Below are 14,092 nucleotides of genomic sequence, written 5' to 3'. Positions count from 1 at the left end.
AGATTTATATAGATTCTCTGAAAACAAGACATATGTTAATTATTGACAATGATCAAGACCAATAACAATCAAGAATTAGTTGATTTATGAATGGGTGCATTTAAATAAAAAATATGAATATATGTTATAATTAAAATATGATCATTTGGACAGATTTCTCTGATAACAAGAGTTAATATATTAAATAATGTAATGACAATTATTTTTGCTGTAAAAGGACAAAAAAGATGAAGGATAAGATTTCTCCATGAGTGGAACATCTAAATTAAAAATACAAATATTTGTTTATATAAAAAACAAGCGGAGAGAGAGCTAGATAGAGAGATAGATGGATAGACGGACAGATAGACAGACAGATAGATAGATAGATAGATAGGTACAGTAGATAGATAGATAGATAGGTACGGTAGATAGATAGATAGATAGGTAGGTAGGTAGATAGATACATACTGTAGGTAAATAGGTAGATAGATACTGTAGATAGATAGATACTGTAGGTAGATAGATAGATAGATAGATAATATGTATTTCTGCACATTATTTTGTATTTTAATTGCATCTAGTAACAGTTAAGTTTTGCTGGAGACAGACAGACACCAGACACTAGTTATAAGGCTGGAAAGTCTAGGGAAAGCATCAACATACAGACCCAGAGTTGCATTCAAAGCATCTGTTACCAAGTGGTGAGCTGCTCATTAGAATAAACCCACAAAAAAGGTATTAAATCGAGTAAAAACAGCTCAACTGTTAAGTAAACTTAACAAGCATGGTCAGAGGATCGCCACCCTCCTTACCAACCACTGCTTTTAACATCTCACTTGGAGTGACGAAGCATTTCGCACCTTTGAAGAAGTGATCGATAAAGACCTGGTCAATTCTCACACACTTCCCCACAGCTGCTTGCAGATTGTTGCTCAGCAGCCCGTAAATGTTCCCCTCGTCGTTCTGGCGCCCAAAAAAGAGGAAAAGCGCGTAACAGTCTCTGCCGATGGAAGAGCAGAACTCCACCATCCTCTCAGCTTGGGTTCTTTCCACCACATCCATCCCGGCCATGCGCATGATGTCGCTGTAGATATCTAAGGACAGCTCCTCGTCGTTGTCCTCTGTTCTTTCCAGCAGATGAAACACCTGGACCGCGATCTGGATTCGGGGGTTCTTGCTGGGCTGATCCAACACGGCCCAGACCCAGTGGGCACCCAGCAGGATCCTCTGTTCTGGGGTCATGGCCGTGCAGTTGAACGTGTCGGTGAGATTCAGCAGGCTGCTGTGCTGGATGTAGGTCATCAGAAAGATCTCGCTTAGAGTTGAAGGACTTGGGTGGAATTTGTTCTCCGGATCCCTGAAGAGCAGATACTCCTTTGTCCTGGATGAAGCCGCCTGGATGCAGTCCCTAAAGAGGTGGATGAGGTCTGCCGAGGCAGTTTTGTTGGGTTTAGCCCATAAGGTTCTGAAAAAACTGGTTTTGGCTTCATACTGCAGATTTGTTTGCTTCATTCCAGCTGGTCTAGTTCAAAGCGTGGTTTCCCTTATACACTGGAAATATTGATACATAATTAGATTATTGCATTTTCCATTTACTATTTCTTCAAATTTTGCTTTATCTCATCAAGTTAAATTCAAAATGAATGAAATTTAACAACAAACAAAAATCATAAAATTATTATTTTTTAAATTAATAATTAATTAATTGATTAAAAGCAACTTTGTAATGTTTGCCTTTTTAAAACCGAATAGTTTTATTTAGGGCTGTCAAAACCAATTCATTGTGATCTGCATCCAAAATAAAAGTTTGTGTTTACATAATGTGTGTGTATGGTGTATATTTATATGTATATATAAATACACACATATACATGTATATATTTAATAAATATTTACATATGTGTGTATATTTGTATGTATATTAAAATATATACTATCAGTTCGTTTTTTTAAAAGATATTAATACTTTATTCAGCATTAATGCATTAAATGATCATTTTTTTATTCAACAAAGAAAAATATATCAGTTTCCCCCAAAATAACAAAAATGGTTTTTGACATGGGTAATAATAATAACAACAACAACCACCACCATTATTAATAACCAAGCACCAATTATACAGTAATTGTGAAGACCTTGTGACACTGAAGACTGGAGTAAAAACTGTAATATTTCACAATATTTTTGATCAAATGAATGCAGCCTTAGTGAGAATAAGAGACCTCTTTCAAAAACTGCATTTAAAAAAAAATATTCCAAACTTTTAACCGGTAGTGTACACACACACAGTTTATTTCTATTTTACAAATTCTATTATAAAGTACAATTTCTATTATTTCTATTATTACAAATGAACATTTATTAACAAAAATATTAAAATAATTAAAAATCAAATAGGTGGCATCGCTAACATTACAGTGTTTATGTTATAATAAAATAGTTGTCAATGGACATGTAAAATGTTGTCAGGTAAAATAACTCACCAATATTATTCTTTCCTTTGTATTGGGTGAGAGTGAACCTGCGGTTGGATCTTTCTTCTCTTCTCTGGAGTCCTATTAAGATAAGTGTGCTCATTTAAAGCTCAGCCCTCATATAAGGGCTTCCCAAAGTTTGTCACTGTGTTTGTCAGTTGGGCAAGTCGTCATACACAGCATAAAGCCACCTAGCACCACAACAAACCCTTTTTAACTCTTGGAGTGGATTTAACAGAGGTATATCAAGCAAACAACCATACCTTCTCAAAAAACAAACTGCTTTTAACATATTACATAGTTTAAAAAAAGATTAAGTAAAACAGCCTAAGAAAATGACAAAGTGTTGGGCAAACAAAGGATTTAGGCTACTCACATCCAGTTCCATTGGCTACATGAATGCAATATTTTAAGAAAAACACAATGGTTGAGGTAGATGATTTCAACTATTGACAGAAAGGCTTTTGTAGGTTTGAAAAGTGCTGTCCACATATTACACAAAATCTTTTTTTTTTTTTTCTTCGCTCTCTCGAACACAGATCTGATTGCCAAACAGTACACCATAACCTCAAAACACATCAAAAATAATTAGTAATACAATAACAGGAATAGTAGAGCTGTGTTCTTGAGCTGGATTAGGTAGGATTGTGTTACACAGTTCAGGTCCTGAAGCTTTGAGGGTGAGGTGGGTTAGGTTGAGGTACGCTCTCGGAGGGACGGTGGATCACACTATGGCGGTCTGGCTGCGTCTCATTCCTCTCAGCAGCTCGTCTCGGCTGAGTAAGTACTGTAAGTGAGAGGAGGTGAAGGTGCCAGGATTAGTCCGAAGATCTGCATAAGTTAAACCTAGTTAAGCAGAGTTAGGGCCCCGTTCAGACCAAACACGCTTTTTTTTTTAGATCTGAAAATGGAAGGCGCACTGCACTGCCTTTTTTTGGTGACTTTTTAAAAAAAAGAGCAGTGCACACCAATTCAGCTGTCCTGTCAGTCTAATCAAAGGATTATAGCGCGAGCGCTCTAAAATCTTTGGTTTTGGCTGTTAAGTAAACTGCCATATTAGCAAAAACCTTAAAAATACAGCTCCGGCCCGTGTAACCCGTGACAGACACCAATAGTTTCTCCTCCATCATTGCAGTCTCCGCAGTCAAGTACAACCAGTGTTGCCAACTCATTTTCAGGGGAAGTTGCTAAAGGAAGGTCAATTCGTTGCTAAAAGTTGCTAAATGACGTTGTGATGTCATTGCACGATGACATCATTACATAATTATAATATTAAAATATAAATAACTGTATTTTTAAATACAACATTGAATTATTGAACACTTGCACGTTTTTGAACAATTAGGACCTACAATTTTTTTTATTAGCTAGTAAACTAGTAAAACTACACATTCTGAACAATTAGTTTTAAGCAGTGTATTAGCAGTTAGTTATTATGCTACACTCGAAGAAAATATCTTTTCTTTTTAAAAAACAATTATTCAATTATTATTATTAAATTGAGCAGTTGCTAATAGCAGCTAACTTAATTCATGTGATGCGTGTACTGCTAGGCATCTTTGGTTTCCTCATTTTGTGTAATTTAGATGGAAAATGTGTGCCTTTTTATCTTTAGAGTCACTTATCGAAAGTTGCTAAAAGTTGCCAAATAAATTTTTAAAATAGCTAAATTTGTTGCTAGGTGCTTTTGGAAGAAAAAGTTGCTAGGGTAGTATGAAAAGTTGCTAAATTTAGCAACAAAATTGCTAAGTTGGCAACACTGAGTACAACGGTTAACTTTCGTCACCACAACAGAAGGCCCGCCTCTCCATTCATTCGATTGGACAATGGAAAAGTGTGCTCATTTAAAGCTCAGCCCTCATATAAGGGCTTCCCAAAGTTTGTCACTGTGTTTGTCAGTTGGGCAAGTCGTCATACACAGCATAAAGCCACCTAGCACCACAACAAACCCTTTTTAACTCTTGGAGTGGATTTAACAGAGGTATATCAAGCAAACAACCATACCTTCTCAAAAAACAAACTGCTTTTAACATATTACATAGTTTAAAAAAAGATTAAGTAAAACAGCCTAAGAAAATGACAAAGTGTTGGGCAAACAAAGGATTTAGGCTACTCACATCCAGTTCCATTGGCTACATGAATGCAATATTTTAAGAAAAACACAATGGTTGAGGTAGATGATTTCAACTATTGACAGAAAGGCTTTTGTAGGTTTGAAAAGTGCTGTCCACATATTACACAAAATCTTTTTTTTTTTTTTCTTCGCTCTCTCGAACACAGATCTGATTGCCAAACAGTACACCATAACCTCAAAACACATCAAAAATAATTAGTAATACAATAACAGGAATAGTAGAGCTGTGTTCTTGAGCTGGATTAGGTAGGATTGTGTTACACAGTTCAGGTCCTGAAGCTTTGAGGGTGAGGTGGGTTAGGTTGAGGTACGCTCTCGGAGGGACGGTGGATCACACTATGGCGGTCTGGCTGCGTCTCATTCCTCTCAGCAGCTCGTCTCGGCTGAGTAAGTACTGTAAGTGAGAGGAGGTGAAGGTGCCAGGATTAGTCCGAAGATCTGCATAAGTTAAACCTAGTTAAGCAGAGTTAGGGCCCCGTTCAGACCAAACACGCTTTTTTTTTTAGATCTGAAAATGGAAGGCGCACTGCACTGCCTTTTTTTGGTGACTTTTTAAAAAAAAGAGCAGTGCACACCAATTCAGCTGTCCTGTCAGTCTAATCAAAGGATTATAGCGCGAGCGCTCTAAAATCTTTGGTTTTGGCTGTTAAGTAAACTGCCATATTAGCAAAAACCTTAAAAATACAGCTCCGGCCCGTGTAACCCGTGACAGACACCAATAGTTTCTCCTCCATCATTGCAGTCTCCGCAGTCAAGTACAACCAGTGTTGCCAACTCATTTTCAGGGGAAGTTGCTAAAGGAAGGTCAATTCGTTGCTAAAAGTTGCTAAATGACGTTGTGATGTCATTGCACGATGACATCATTACATAATTATAATATTAAAATATAAATAACTGTATTTTTAAATACAACATTGAATTATTGAACACTTGCACGTTTTTGAACAATTAGGACCTACAATTTTTTTTATTAGCTAGTAAACTAGTAAAACTACACATTCTGAACAATTAGTTTTAAGCAGTGTATTAGCAGTTAGTTATTATGCTACACTCGAAGAAAATATCTTTTCTTTTTAAAAAACAATTATTCAATTATTATTATTAAATTGAGCAGTTGCTAATAGCAGCTAACTTAATTCATGTGATGCGTGTACTGCTAGGCATCTTTGGTTTCCTCATTTTGTGTAATTTAGATGGAAAATGTGTGCCTTTTTATCTTTAGAGTCACTTATCGAAAGTTGCTAAAAGTTGCCAAATAAATTTTTAAAATAGCTAAATTTGTTGCTAGGTGCTTTTGGAAGAAAAAGTTGCTAGGGTAGTATGAAAAGTTGCTAAATTTAGCAACAAAATTGCTAAGTTGGCAACACTGAGTACAACGGTTAACTTTCGTCACCACAACAGAAGGCCCGCCTCTCCATTCATTCGATTGGACAATGGAAAAAAACGCGAATGACGTTGGGTGCTTTTCTGCTCAGAGTTGCTTTATTTTTTTCAACTTCAGAGCGCACCTATTAAAACGTGAGGCGCAGCAGGCGGCTAAAAAAAACACGAGGCACCCGGGGCGCATTAAACAGCGAAAAAAATGCAGTCGGTCTGATCGGGGCCTTAAACCTAAACATTTTGTAATATGCGACACTAGGGCTAGGTGATATACTAAATTTTCACTTTTTTTAAATTAAATTTTGGCATTTTTGCCTTTTATTGTGATAATGATAGGAAGGAAAGTGGGAGAGAGAGGGGGGGGGGTGGGGGGCGGGATCAGAAAGGTCCAAGAGTCTGGATTTGAACTCGGGACACTCATAGCGCAACGGCACTATATGACAGCACACTGCCCACAAGGCTATCAGCGCCAACAAGATTTTTCACTTTGATCATTTTGCTTTAAAAAAAATAATTTTAAGCATTGTGAATATTGCACATTTTATTTGGCCATTTGACCTTTTTAACATTTCTAGGGTTTTCAAAAGCAAAACTTTTTAAAACAATTATTATACTGGTGCATATAAATACAAAATATAAATTAAATTTTCCCTTAATAATTTCAACAGAACGATGAGTCTTACTACAACTACTAAAAATATAATAATAATAAATCCTAAGTAGTGTCAGTTCGAGCAATATATGTAAATTATTAATTATATACATTTATTTAAGTTATATTGCATTGAAAACGACAGCAATATTCACATTGCTTAATATTTTTAAATTGTATAATTGTATAATTTTAAATATACTGCATATTTAGGTTAACAAACTATTAAAATAATAATTTGTTAATAGACACTCTAGAGTTAAAAAAGCAAGTTATCCACTTACTGTGAGGTTGTTAATTCCCCTGGATAAGGCCTCAATCTGCATCCCTGATCCTTTAGTGTGCAACAGCTGAAAAACCATGATATCCATTAAATATATCAACGTAAATAATGTAAGTTCATATTCATCATCTTTTGGTCATAGGTAAGTACAAATATAGTTACTAATAGATGGAATATTAAGCAGAAGCAATGGGTGATAATGAAGTGCAAATATTGTGAAGAGAGTGAAATGTATATTAAAAAGTACCTGCACAAGTGCATGAAAGTCCTTTCCCAGCATGCACTTCTCCACATTGTGAAAATGGGCGTTTGGTGGTGGCCAGACATATTTGCAAATCATGCATGTCAATGTCACTTTTCAAAGTTTGTTATTAAAAATATGATTTAGTTTTAAATTGTATACAGCCGGGAAAACATATTAATCAACAATGATAAAATTAAGGGAAAAAAATATATAGCCACTCTATGTCCTCAAAAAACACAATATCACTGTGATTGAGGAAATTTATTGATTATGTCACGATATTTTGGATTATATGTTGTTACAGTATCTTCATCTGAAGAGGCAAGATATCTACCTATAAAAATACTCCTGTGCATTTTATTGTATGAAAATAACTTCATCAGATTATTTAAAATGTGCTGCTGAACATTTAATAGTAGTCTGTATGCTTTTTAAAAATTCACCATAAATATACCATTAAATTAATCCCTAAAAATGCAAATATTGCACGAGATTGTACACACTGTCTTTTAAAACAGCACAGATGTTAGGTTACAAAAATGGAATACTTGTTAGATAAATCTCATAATACATTTTTTACGATTCACAAAAAAATGATATAAAGTTAAATGTGTCTGTCCATCACAGGATAAATGGCACTATTCTGCTAAACCCTGCTGCCTTTGTGAGATCATGTCATTTACATTACTAAACCCTTGGATCCAAGTCTTCCTGCAGTGCCCATACTGCTGTCTTGTGTCCGTCAATGAGGGATGCTGGGATGTTATTAAATGGCACTGAACAGACCCAGGGTGTTGTTGGGAGGTTGTCGTGGTTTTGTGGGATATGGGTGGAGGGTTATTGGCTGCAAGCTCAGCGGTGACGGCTAGTAGAACGTCAGATCTGTAGAGCTCCCACCTGCACCCGTCTCTCTGGGTCCCTGTCAAAGATGGGGCTCAGGCCCCTGAAGCCGCTGTAGGGCCGGCTGGCCCCGTTGAGAAGGGCCTGGGCTTGTGAAGCATCTAGAGGGCAGATGTAGTCTGTGGAGTCGTCAGAGCGCTTCTTACGGTGACCAAAACTGGAGAAACCTATCTTACGTGGCTGAGGAACAACAAATGAAGAATAAAACACAACAGCATTAATAATAGGGACCAACATATATAGACTAACAGTATAACGGTTGTTTATAGATATCAGAGATGTCTTCTTATATTTCATTTAATTGTGCATGCACATTTCCAATATTTTTACATTTAAATTACCTAATTGCCATCATCTAATGCTTACTTAAAGTTAATATTTAAAACAATAATAATTTAATAACACTGTTAAATCTTTAGCAAATCAAATATCCAAAATGAATATCCATTTTGTAAATTATGTTGTAATGCCCAAATTCACTTTTAGTTAGTTTTTAGTTTTATTATTATTATTAATAAATTACATTTTCCCACCAAATTTTATTCTTTTTTCATTATTATTAACTTCCATTTAAAGTAATATTAAATTAAATTAATATTCAAATAATAATTATAAGTAATAATAATAATAATAATAATAATGTTTTCCCCCCACCAAATTCAATTATTATTAAATTCCACCAGTTTCATTAATTAATTATTACATTTAAATTAATTAAAATTAAATGAATTGGGCTGGATATCAGAAACCACCTTTTGATACGATACACATTTTGATTAAATAACAACAACAACAATAATAAAAAATATTTTTCCACCAAATGTAATTATTTTTTTTCTATTAATAATACAAATAATAATTATAAATAATAATAATAATAATATGGGTTTTTTCACCAAATTAAATTAATTACTATTAAAATGCCACCAGTTTCATTAATTATTACATTTAAATTAATTAAAATGAATGAACTGAATTGGGCTGGATATCAGAAACTACCTTATGATACGATACACATCTTGATTTGATACACTGCGAATTATCAGGAAATAATATATTTCTCTGCAGAGGTAGCGTATTTAAAACACACACTCTTTCCGTTATCAGGAAAAAAACGGCCTAAAAGACGATGGAAATGTTTCATCTAAAGCTTCATTGTGCTTAGTAAGTGTTACACACTGTAGGAGCACTTGCTCAGCACATTTGCTCTAGATGGACTAAGCGAAATGGAAGTGTCAAAACACATATGCTGCATCAGCTGAGATTAACCAGGAATCATGTGTTTGCGTGTGTCAGGGCTTCCGGCTTTATTCAGCTGCACGGATGAAGGTGTTTCTAAAGATGTGGTCAGCAAATCTGCGATTTCTCACCCGGACTTTAGCGGTGGTGGTCAGCGGCGTGTAGCCTGATGATTCCAGGTACTCTTGTTTCTCCTGCTGAGCCTGAGAGCCCATCAGCGTGTTGAAGTTAGTGGCCAGATGCCTCCTCAACAGAGTCTTCTGAGGGGGGATGTTCAGGAGCATCGCCAGCGTGTCCGAGTTAAAACGAGGTTCCAAGATCTGGGGGAAAAAAAGAAGATCTGGAGTTGCTATGGTGTTCTGAGAGGTTTCTGTGGTGTTCTGGGTAGTTTTTAATGTGCTGCTATGCATCTCCTAGGGTGTTCTGGATAGCTGGCTGCTGGTTGCTCATCAGCCCAAATGAAAAGCGACCATAAGAATTCATTTAGGAGACAAAGTTTGATTCGAGTTACTCACTATGAGTCCTCCATGCACTCCGCTGCCTCTCAGGTTGGGAGCGTATTCTGCCAGGTCAACCGATCTGAGCCACTCCATCACACGGTGATTGGACCACTGAACAACCTCAGAAGGCGACGTCTTATTCTGTCAAAACAACACGAATTTGCATATAAACAATGAGCATTATCAGTTCTGGAAGTGTTGAAGTAGATCGGCCTCTTTTTGTTTCGGTTTATTTCATCCTCACCTCATCTCCAGGTCTTCTTTTGAGGCAGTTGGGGTTGAACTTGTTGACATGTAGGACGTGGATAGCACACTTGATGCTGAGATGATGCAGCTGATTGCTAACTTTCAGGAACAGAAGATCATTCTGAAAATAAAACCAAAATACCAATATTGATCACATATGATGTAATGGTTAATTCCAGTCCGGCATTATAGGAAGTTAACAAAGAGGTTTACCACTGTCAAGTACTGCAGCATTCTACCGTCCACACGTCCTTCACTGAACTGGTCTTTATACTGTGGTAAACCAATATCATCCAGCCAACCTGTGTAGAAATAACATATAGTTTCTTTTTACAGCATGTAATTTCTTATTTGCATGATTTAAAATACATGTGTGTATTTATGGAGAACTAGGAGTGTCACTTAAAATAAATTCATTATCAATTAATTAATTCATACTTTTTTAAAAATAATTTATATTACATTAATTATAAGTTTTCAAATGTACAATTAAATACACACTTAAAAGTGTTTAATTCATGTTTTAAAATGTAGTTAATAAAAGAGCAACAATTTAAATGTTGCATTTTTAATACATTCAATTATTAATTCCAAGTATTTTTCAATTTCAAAGGTGACATTTGTTGACATTTATATAGTTTTTAATTAGGGCTGTCAGTAGATGAAAATTTTTAATCTTATTAATTACATGATGTGTCGATTAATTCATCTAATTAATCGCAAATTTAATTTGGCTGTAAAATTACCCACAAAAGATCATTTAAAGCTATTATTGTGTTAAATGAGAAAGTATCAAGTAGACATTACAAATAGTAGCTTCAGAAAGAAATATTTTATTTGATTCAACATAAAATGTATTACACAAACATTTAGGCTACGGACTAACAAACTATGGAACATAAAAAAAGACAGGAAGTCACTCGTAACCAAATCAGCTTTGTTACCAACAGTCTTCAAAATAACTTATTTTATGTTGTGCAAAAGAAAGAAAATCATACAGGTTTGAAATGACATGAGGGTGAGTAAATGATGACGCACTTATTTCACTCCTCCCCTCACTGCAGCCGCCTACTCTCGCCTACTCTCGCCTACATTTCAGGCGAGGCGCATCTCAAACAAGCCTATTCATTCGATTCGTTCAAACGGCTGATTCATTCAGGAATGAAGTAAAGGGCTGTGTTTATGAATGGGCTTTTGAATCATTGGTTCACCGATTCGTTCAAAACGTGGATTCATTCAGATACTAAACACCGCTGTGTTGCTTGCAGTTATGGATTTAAAAGTAATATATTCTTTGCAAAATTGATATATTTTGTTTAAAATATAACACAATATTAACTTCTTATTTACTGAACTGTTGTATGAAATAACATTCAAACTCGTGATATTCGGGACAAAAACTTCACTTGTGTCATATTGTTCTCGCTGCTCGTGTAATATCGCTTAATCATGTGATATAAAAATGAGACAAAAACTCATAGTGACATTTTTTGCCCCAATATCTTGAATTTTAGGGCATAACTGCATTTATGGAGTCGTTGCCCTGCATCATATTTGTCAACAGTCAACTGTATGAAATGTAAGATGACAAACAGGTCTGGGGGCGGGGCCAGTGCGTTAACGGCGTTAAAATATTTTAAATCGCGCTATTTTTCATAACTAATTAAGTTAACACATTACACTGACAGCCCTATTTTTAATTAATATACTGATAAATAATTAATTGTATTTTTTTACAGCACTAGTCTTATTAGTATTAATTTATTAACTATTATTCATATTCAGAATGTCTGCATTTGTCTGGTAAGTTTGGTTTATGGGTACATACGTGTGACCCAGATGTGGTCCAGTTCAGAGGATTTCTCTGTGATTTTGGTGCTGAATGAGCACAGAGCCAGCTGGAGCTTCTTCCTGTGTAGCAGATGTTTAATTCCCAGCTCCTACATGTGAAAAAAAAATACAAAATTTAGAAATCAAGATGGTTGCAACAGCATATTGGTTCTTTAGTAATTTATCAATGTCATGAAATGAAAACAAATATTTCAGTTCAATTAAAGAAGCATAAAGCCTCACGTAAATGCTATAACCGTTCGGATTCATTGAAAACCAAATCCGAACACGTAATTGAGTGGGTTTGGTAGAACAAATTAGTAAGTCGTACAGCATTACTGATGCGGAACAGAGGTTAAAGCCGCCCTGGCAGGTTGAACCAAACCAGGAAGTGATTGGCACCACAACAACCTGAAGCGAGAGGCATAGCCAAATCATTTCACATGGACCGCCAGGTGTTGAATGAGGAAATCAGATTGTTAAAACCTGGACGCTGTTGATGTAAGCCACAGGTCTGAATTTGTTGAATTTGTCAAAAGTATCTCTCACCTTCTCAAAGTCCTGCGAGGAGGCAGAGAGTAGAGTCTGACCGCTAGTGACCCACTGTCTGGCCATATTCACGTACTGACCCAGACCAAACTCCTCCATCCATGCACACACCTGATCACATGACCATTTCGAGAAGGGTGCATTTCTGTCGCTGCAGAACACAAATGTAGAATATTAGAAACAGGAATAAAGGTGCTTGCTTATGTCTAGTAAATTTCATTGTAGGTGCTGAGATACCGTGCAGAGGCACCGGTGCCCAGGCAGGTGAGTCGAGGGCCGGCCGTGGCCCTGAAACCCCCTCGCTTAAAGTCAGAATCAGGACTGTCTGCAGGAAGACTGCCTGACTGGGTTCTCCTGATCCTGTGAAACAGACCAAAAATAATGGTAAAAAAAAAAGAATAGTAGCCAATATCACAGGTCTTCATGATACAATCAAATCCTGAAGGATAAAATTTAAATTTTGCCCTACACTAATTTCCATTAAGTATTAAACACAATATCACTTAAAAATACATCATATTATAAAACAATGTTTTTTTTTAAAGCTGTCTTTTAACCAATAAAAACCCCTTAAATACTCACTTTCCCCACAGTTTTCGAATGCCTTTCTGGTTCTTCTTGTGCTCTGGTGAAACGGGAGACTGCTGACCTGATTCTACTCCAGACGACATGGGCGAAAGGTCAGACAAGGTCGAGTCATCTGTCTTCTCCAACTTCCCTGTGAATGGGAAGTCATTCACTTATTCAGTTATGTGTTTCTGTGTTTTTATAAGTTCAATATTGGATTGAATACACATTATTGTATCTTTACCCACCAAGTGCAAACTGATCATGCTTTCCCCGAGGCCCTGCATCAAATATTAGCCATGCAAGAGAGCATAGGAAAAGAAAGCAAAGACTTATGTCACAATGCTGCAGAGCTGATATTCATTTTTACTTCTATGGAGCTTATTTTTAAACTAAGAGAAGTTGATATTAAAATCATAACAACAGTAAGATAAAAATTTAAAATCAATACAATAATTTAATATGTCCTTACAATGTTTAAAAAAATATATAGTGATTACATCAGCTCTTTGAGTTTGTATAAGATTTTTCTAAGAAATCTTTTACATTTGTCAAATGATTGTCAATTAATGAATCTATCAAGAATGAGTCTACGTATAGCATCAATTATTTAGTAAATAAATATTACTATATGTAGAAAAAAATGCATTATTCAAATACATATTCATTCATTATTAAAAATTATTTACACTATGTAAAAATTTATAACTTTCAAATTAATATCCGTTCCGATGGAGAACGATGGAGGTAGTTTAAGTAAATAAGCAAACCAACCCTAGTGAAAAATAAATATACTGAAATGTATTTGAAATACTTTTATTTCATGCTATAAGTATACTACAAATACATTTCCATATTATGTGCTTAATAAAATACCCTGCAGTTTTGTTTTTGGTATACTAATCTGGTAAACTTAAAGTCTGCTAAATTGGAACAACAAATTTGTGACCCTGGACCACAAAACCAGTCATAAGGTCACTCAAAATTGAGATTTATACGTCACATGAATGCTGAATAAATAAGCTTTCCATTGATGTATGGTTTGTTAGGATAGAACAATATTTGGCTGAGATACAACTATTTGAAAATCTGGAATCTGAGGGTGCAAAAA

The 14,092-nt window shown here is 35.5% G+C and overlaps 2 protein-coding genes and 1 long non-coding RNA gene across 9 annotated transcripts in view; all 3 read right to left on the bottom strand.

Moving 5' to 3' along the window:
* Positions 1 to 494: 494 nt before the first annotated feature.
* rep15 (RAB15 effector protein) lies at positions 495 to 3,609 on the bottom strand. Its single transcript, XM_016258866.1, has 3 exons — positions 3,525 to 3,609; positions 2,467 to 3,244; positions 495 to 1,533 (listed from the first exon to the last, which is right to left on the bottom strand). The coding sequence occupies exon 3, from the start codon at positions 1,492 to 1,494 to the stop codon at positions 748 to 750; it is 747 nt and encodes a 248-aa protein (XP_016114352.1). The 5' UTR covers positions 1,495 to 1,533; positions 2,467 to 3,244; positions 3,525 to 3,609; the 3' UTR covers positions 495 to 747.
* Positions 3,610 to 4,298: 689 nt separating this feature from the next.
* On the bottom strand, positions 4,299 to 7,231 carry LOC107572445 (uncharacterized). The gene is made up of 3 exons (XR_001607345.1): positions 7,154 to 7,231; positions 6,908 to 6,973; positions 4,299 to 4,985 (listed from the first exon to the last, which is right to left on the bottom strand). It is a non-coding gene; the product is annotated as an uncharacterized lncRNA (long non-coding RNA).
* A 170-nt stretch (positions 7,232 to 7,401) lies between these two features.
* ppfibp2b (PPFIA binding protein 2b) overlaps positions 7,402 to 14,092 on the bottom strand; it is a 56,879-nt gene continuing 50,188 nt past the window's right edge. For 6 of the 7 annotated variants that reach the window (XM_016258802.1, XM_016258815.1, XM_016258829.1 and 3 more), the window contains 10 exons: positions 13,230 to 13,262; positions 12,997 to 13,132; positions 12,652 to 12,774; positions 12,415 to 12,565; positions 11,864 to 11,975; positions 10,249 to 10,337; positions 10,034 to 10,156; positions 9,805 to 9,930; positions 9,421 to 9,609; positions 7,402 to 8,230 (listed from right to left, as the gene is read on the bottom strand). In XM_016258802.1, the coding sequence (XP_016114288.1) occupies positions 8,027 to 8,230; positions 9,421 to 9,609; positions 9,805 to 9,930; positions 10,034 to 10,156; positions 10,249 to 10,337; positions 11,864 to 11,975; positions 12,415 to 12,565; positions 12,652 to 12,774; positions 12,997 to 13,132; positions 13,230 to 13,262 (1,286 nt within the window). In that variant the 3' untranslated portion in view covers positions 7,402 to 8,026. The remainder of the gene's footprint in view (positions 8,231 to 9,420; positions 9,610 to 9,804; positions 9,931 to 10,033; positions 10,157 to 10,248; positions 10,338 to 11,863; positions 11,976 to 12,414; positions 12,566 to 12,651; positions 12,775 to 12,996; positions 13,133 to 13,229; positions 13,263 to 14,092) is intronic. The other variant, XM_016258822.1, reaches the window with a different exon arrangement.

This window comes from Sinocyclocheilus grahami, unplaced genomic scaffold (genome assembly GCF_001515645.1).
Source record: "Sinocyclocheilus grahami isolate Dianchi unplaced genomic scaffold, SAMN03320097.WGS_v1.1 scaffold30.1, whole genome shotgun sequence".
Lineage (NCBI taxonomy): Eukaryota > Metazoa > Chordata > Actinopteri > Cypriniformes > Cyprinidae > Sinocyclocheilus > Sinocyclocheilus grahami.
Note: the sequence above shows the minus strand (reverse complement) of the source record. Positions and strands in the feature narration are given on the sequence as shown.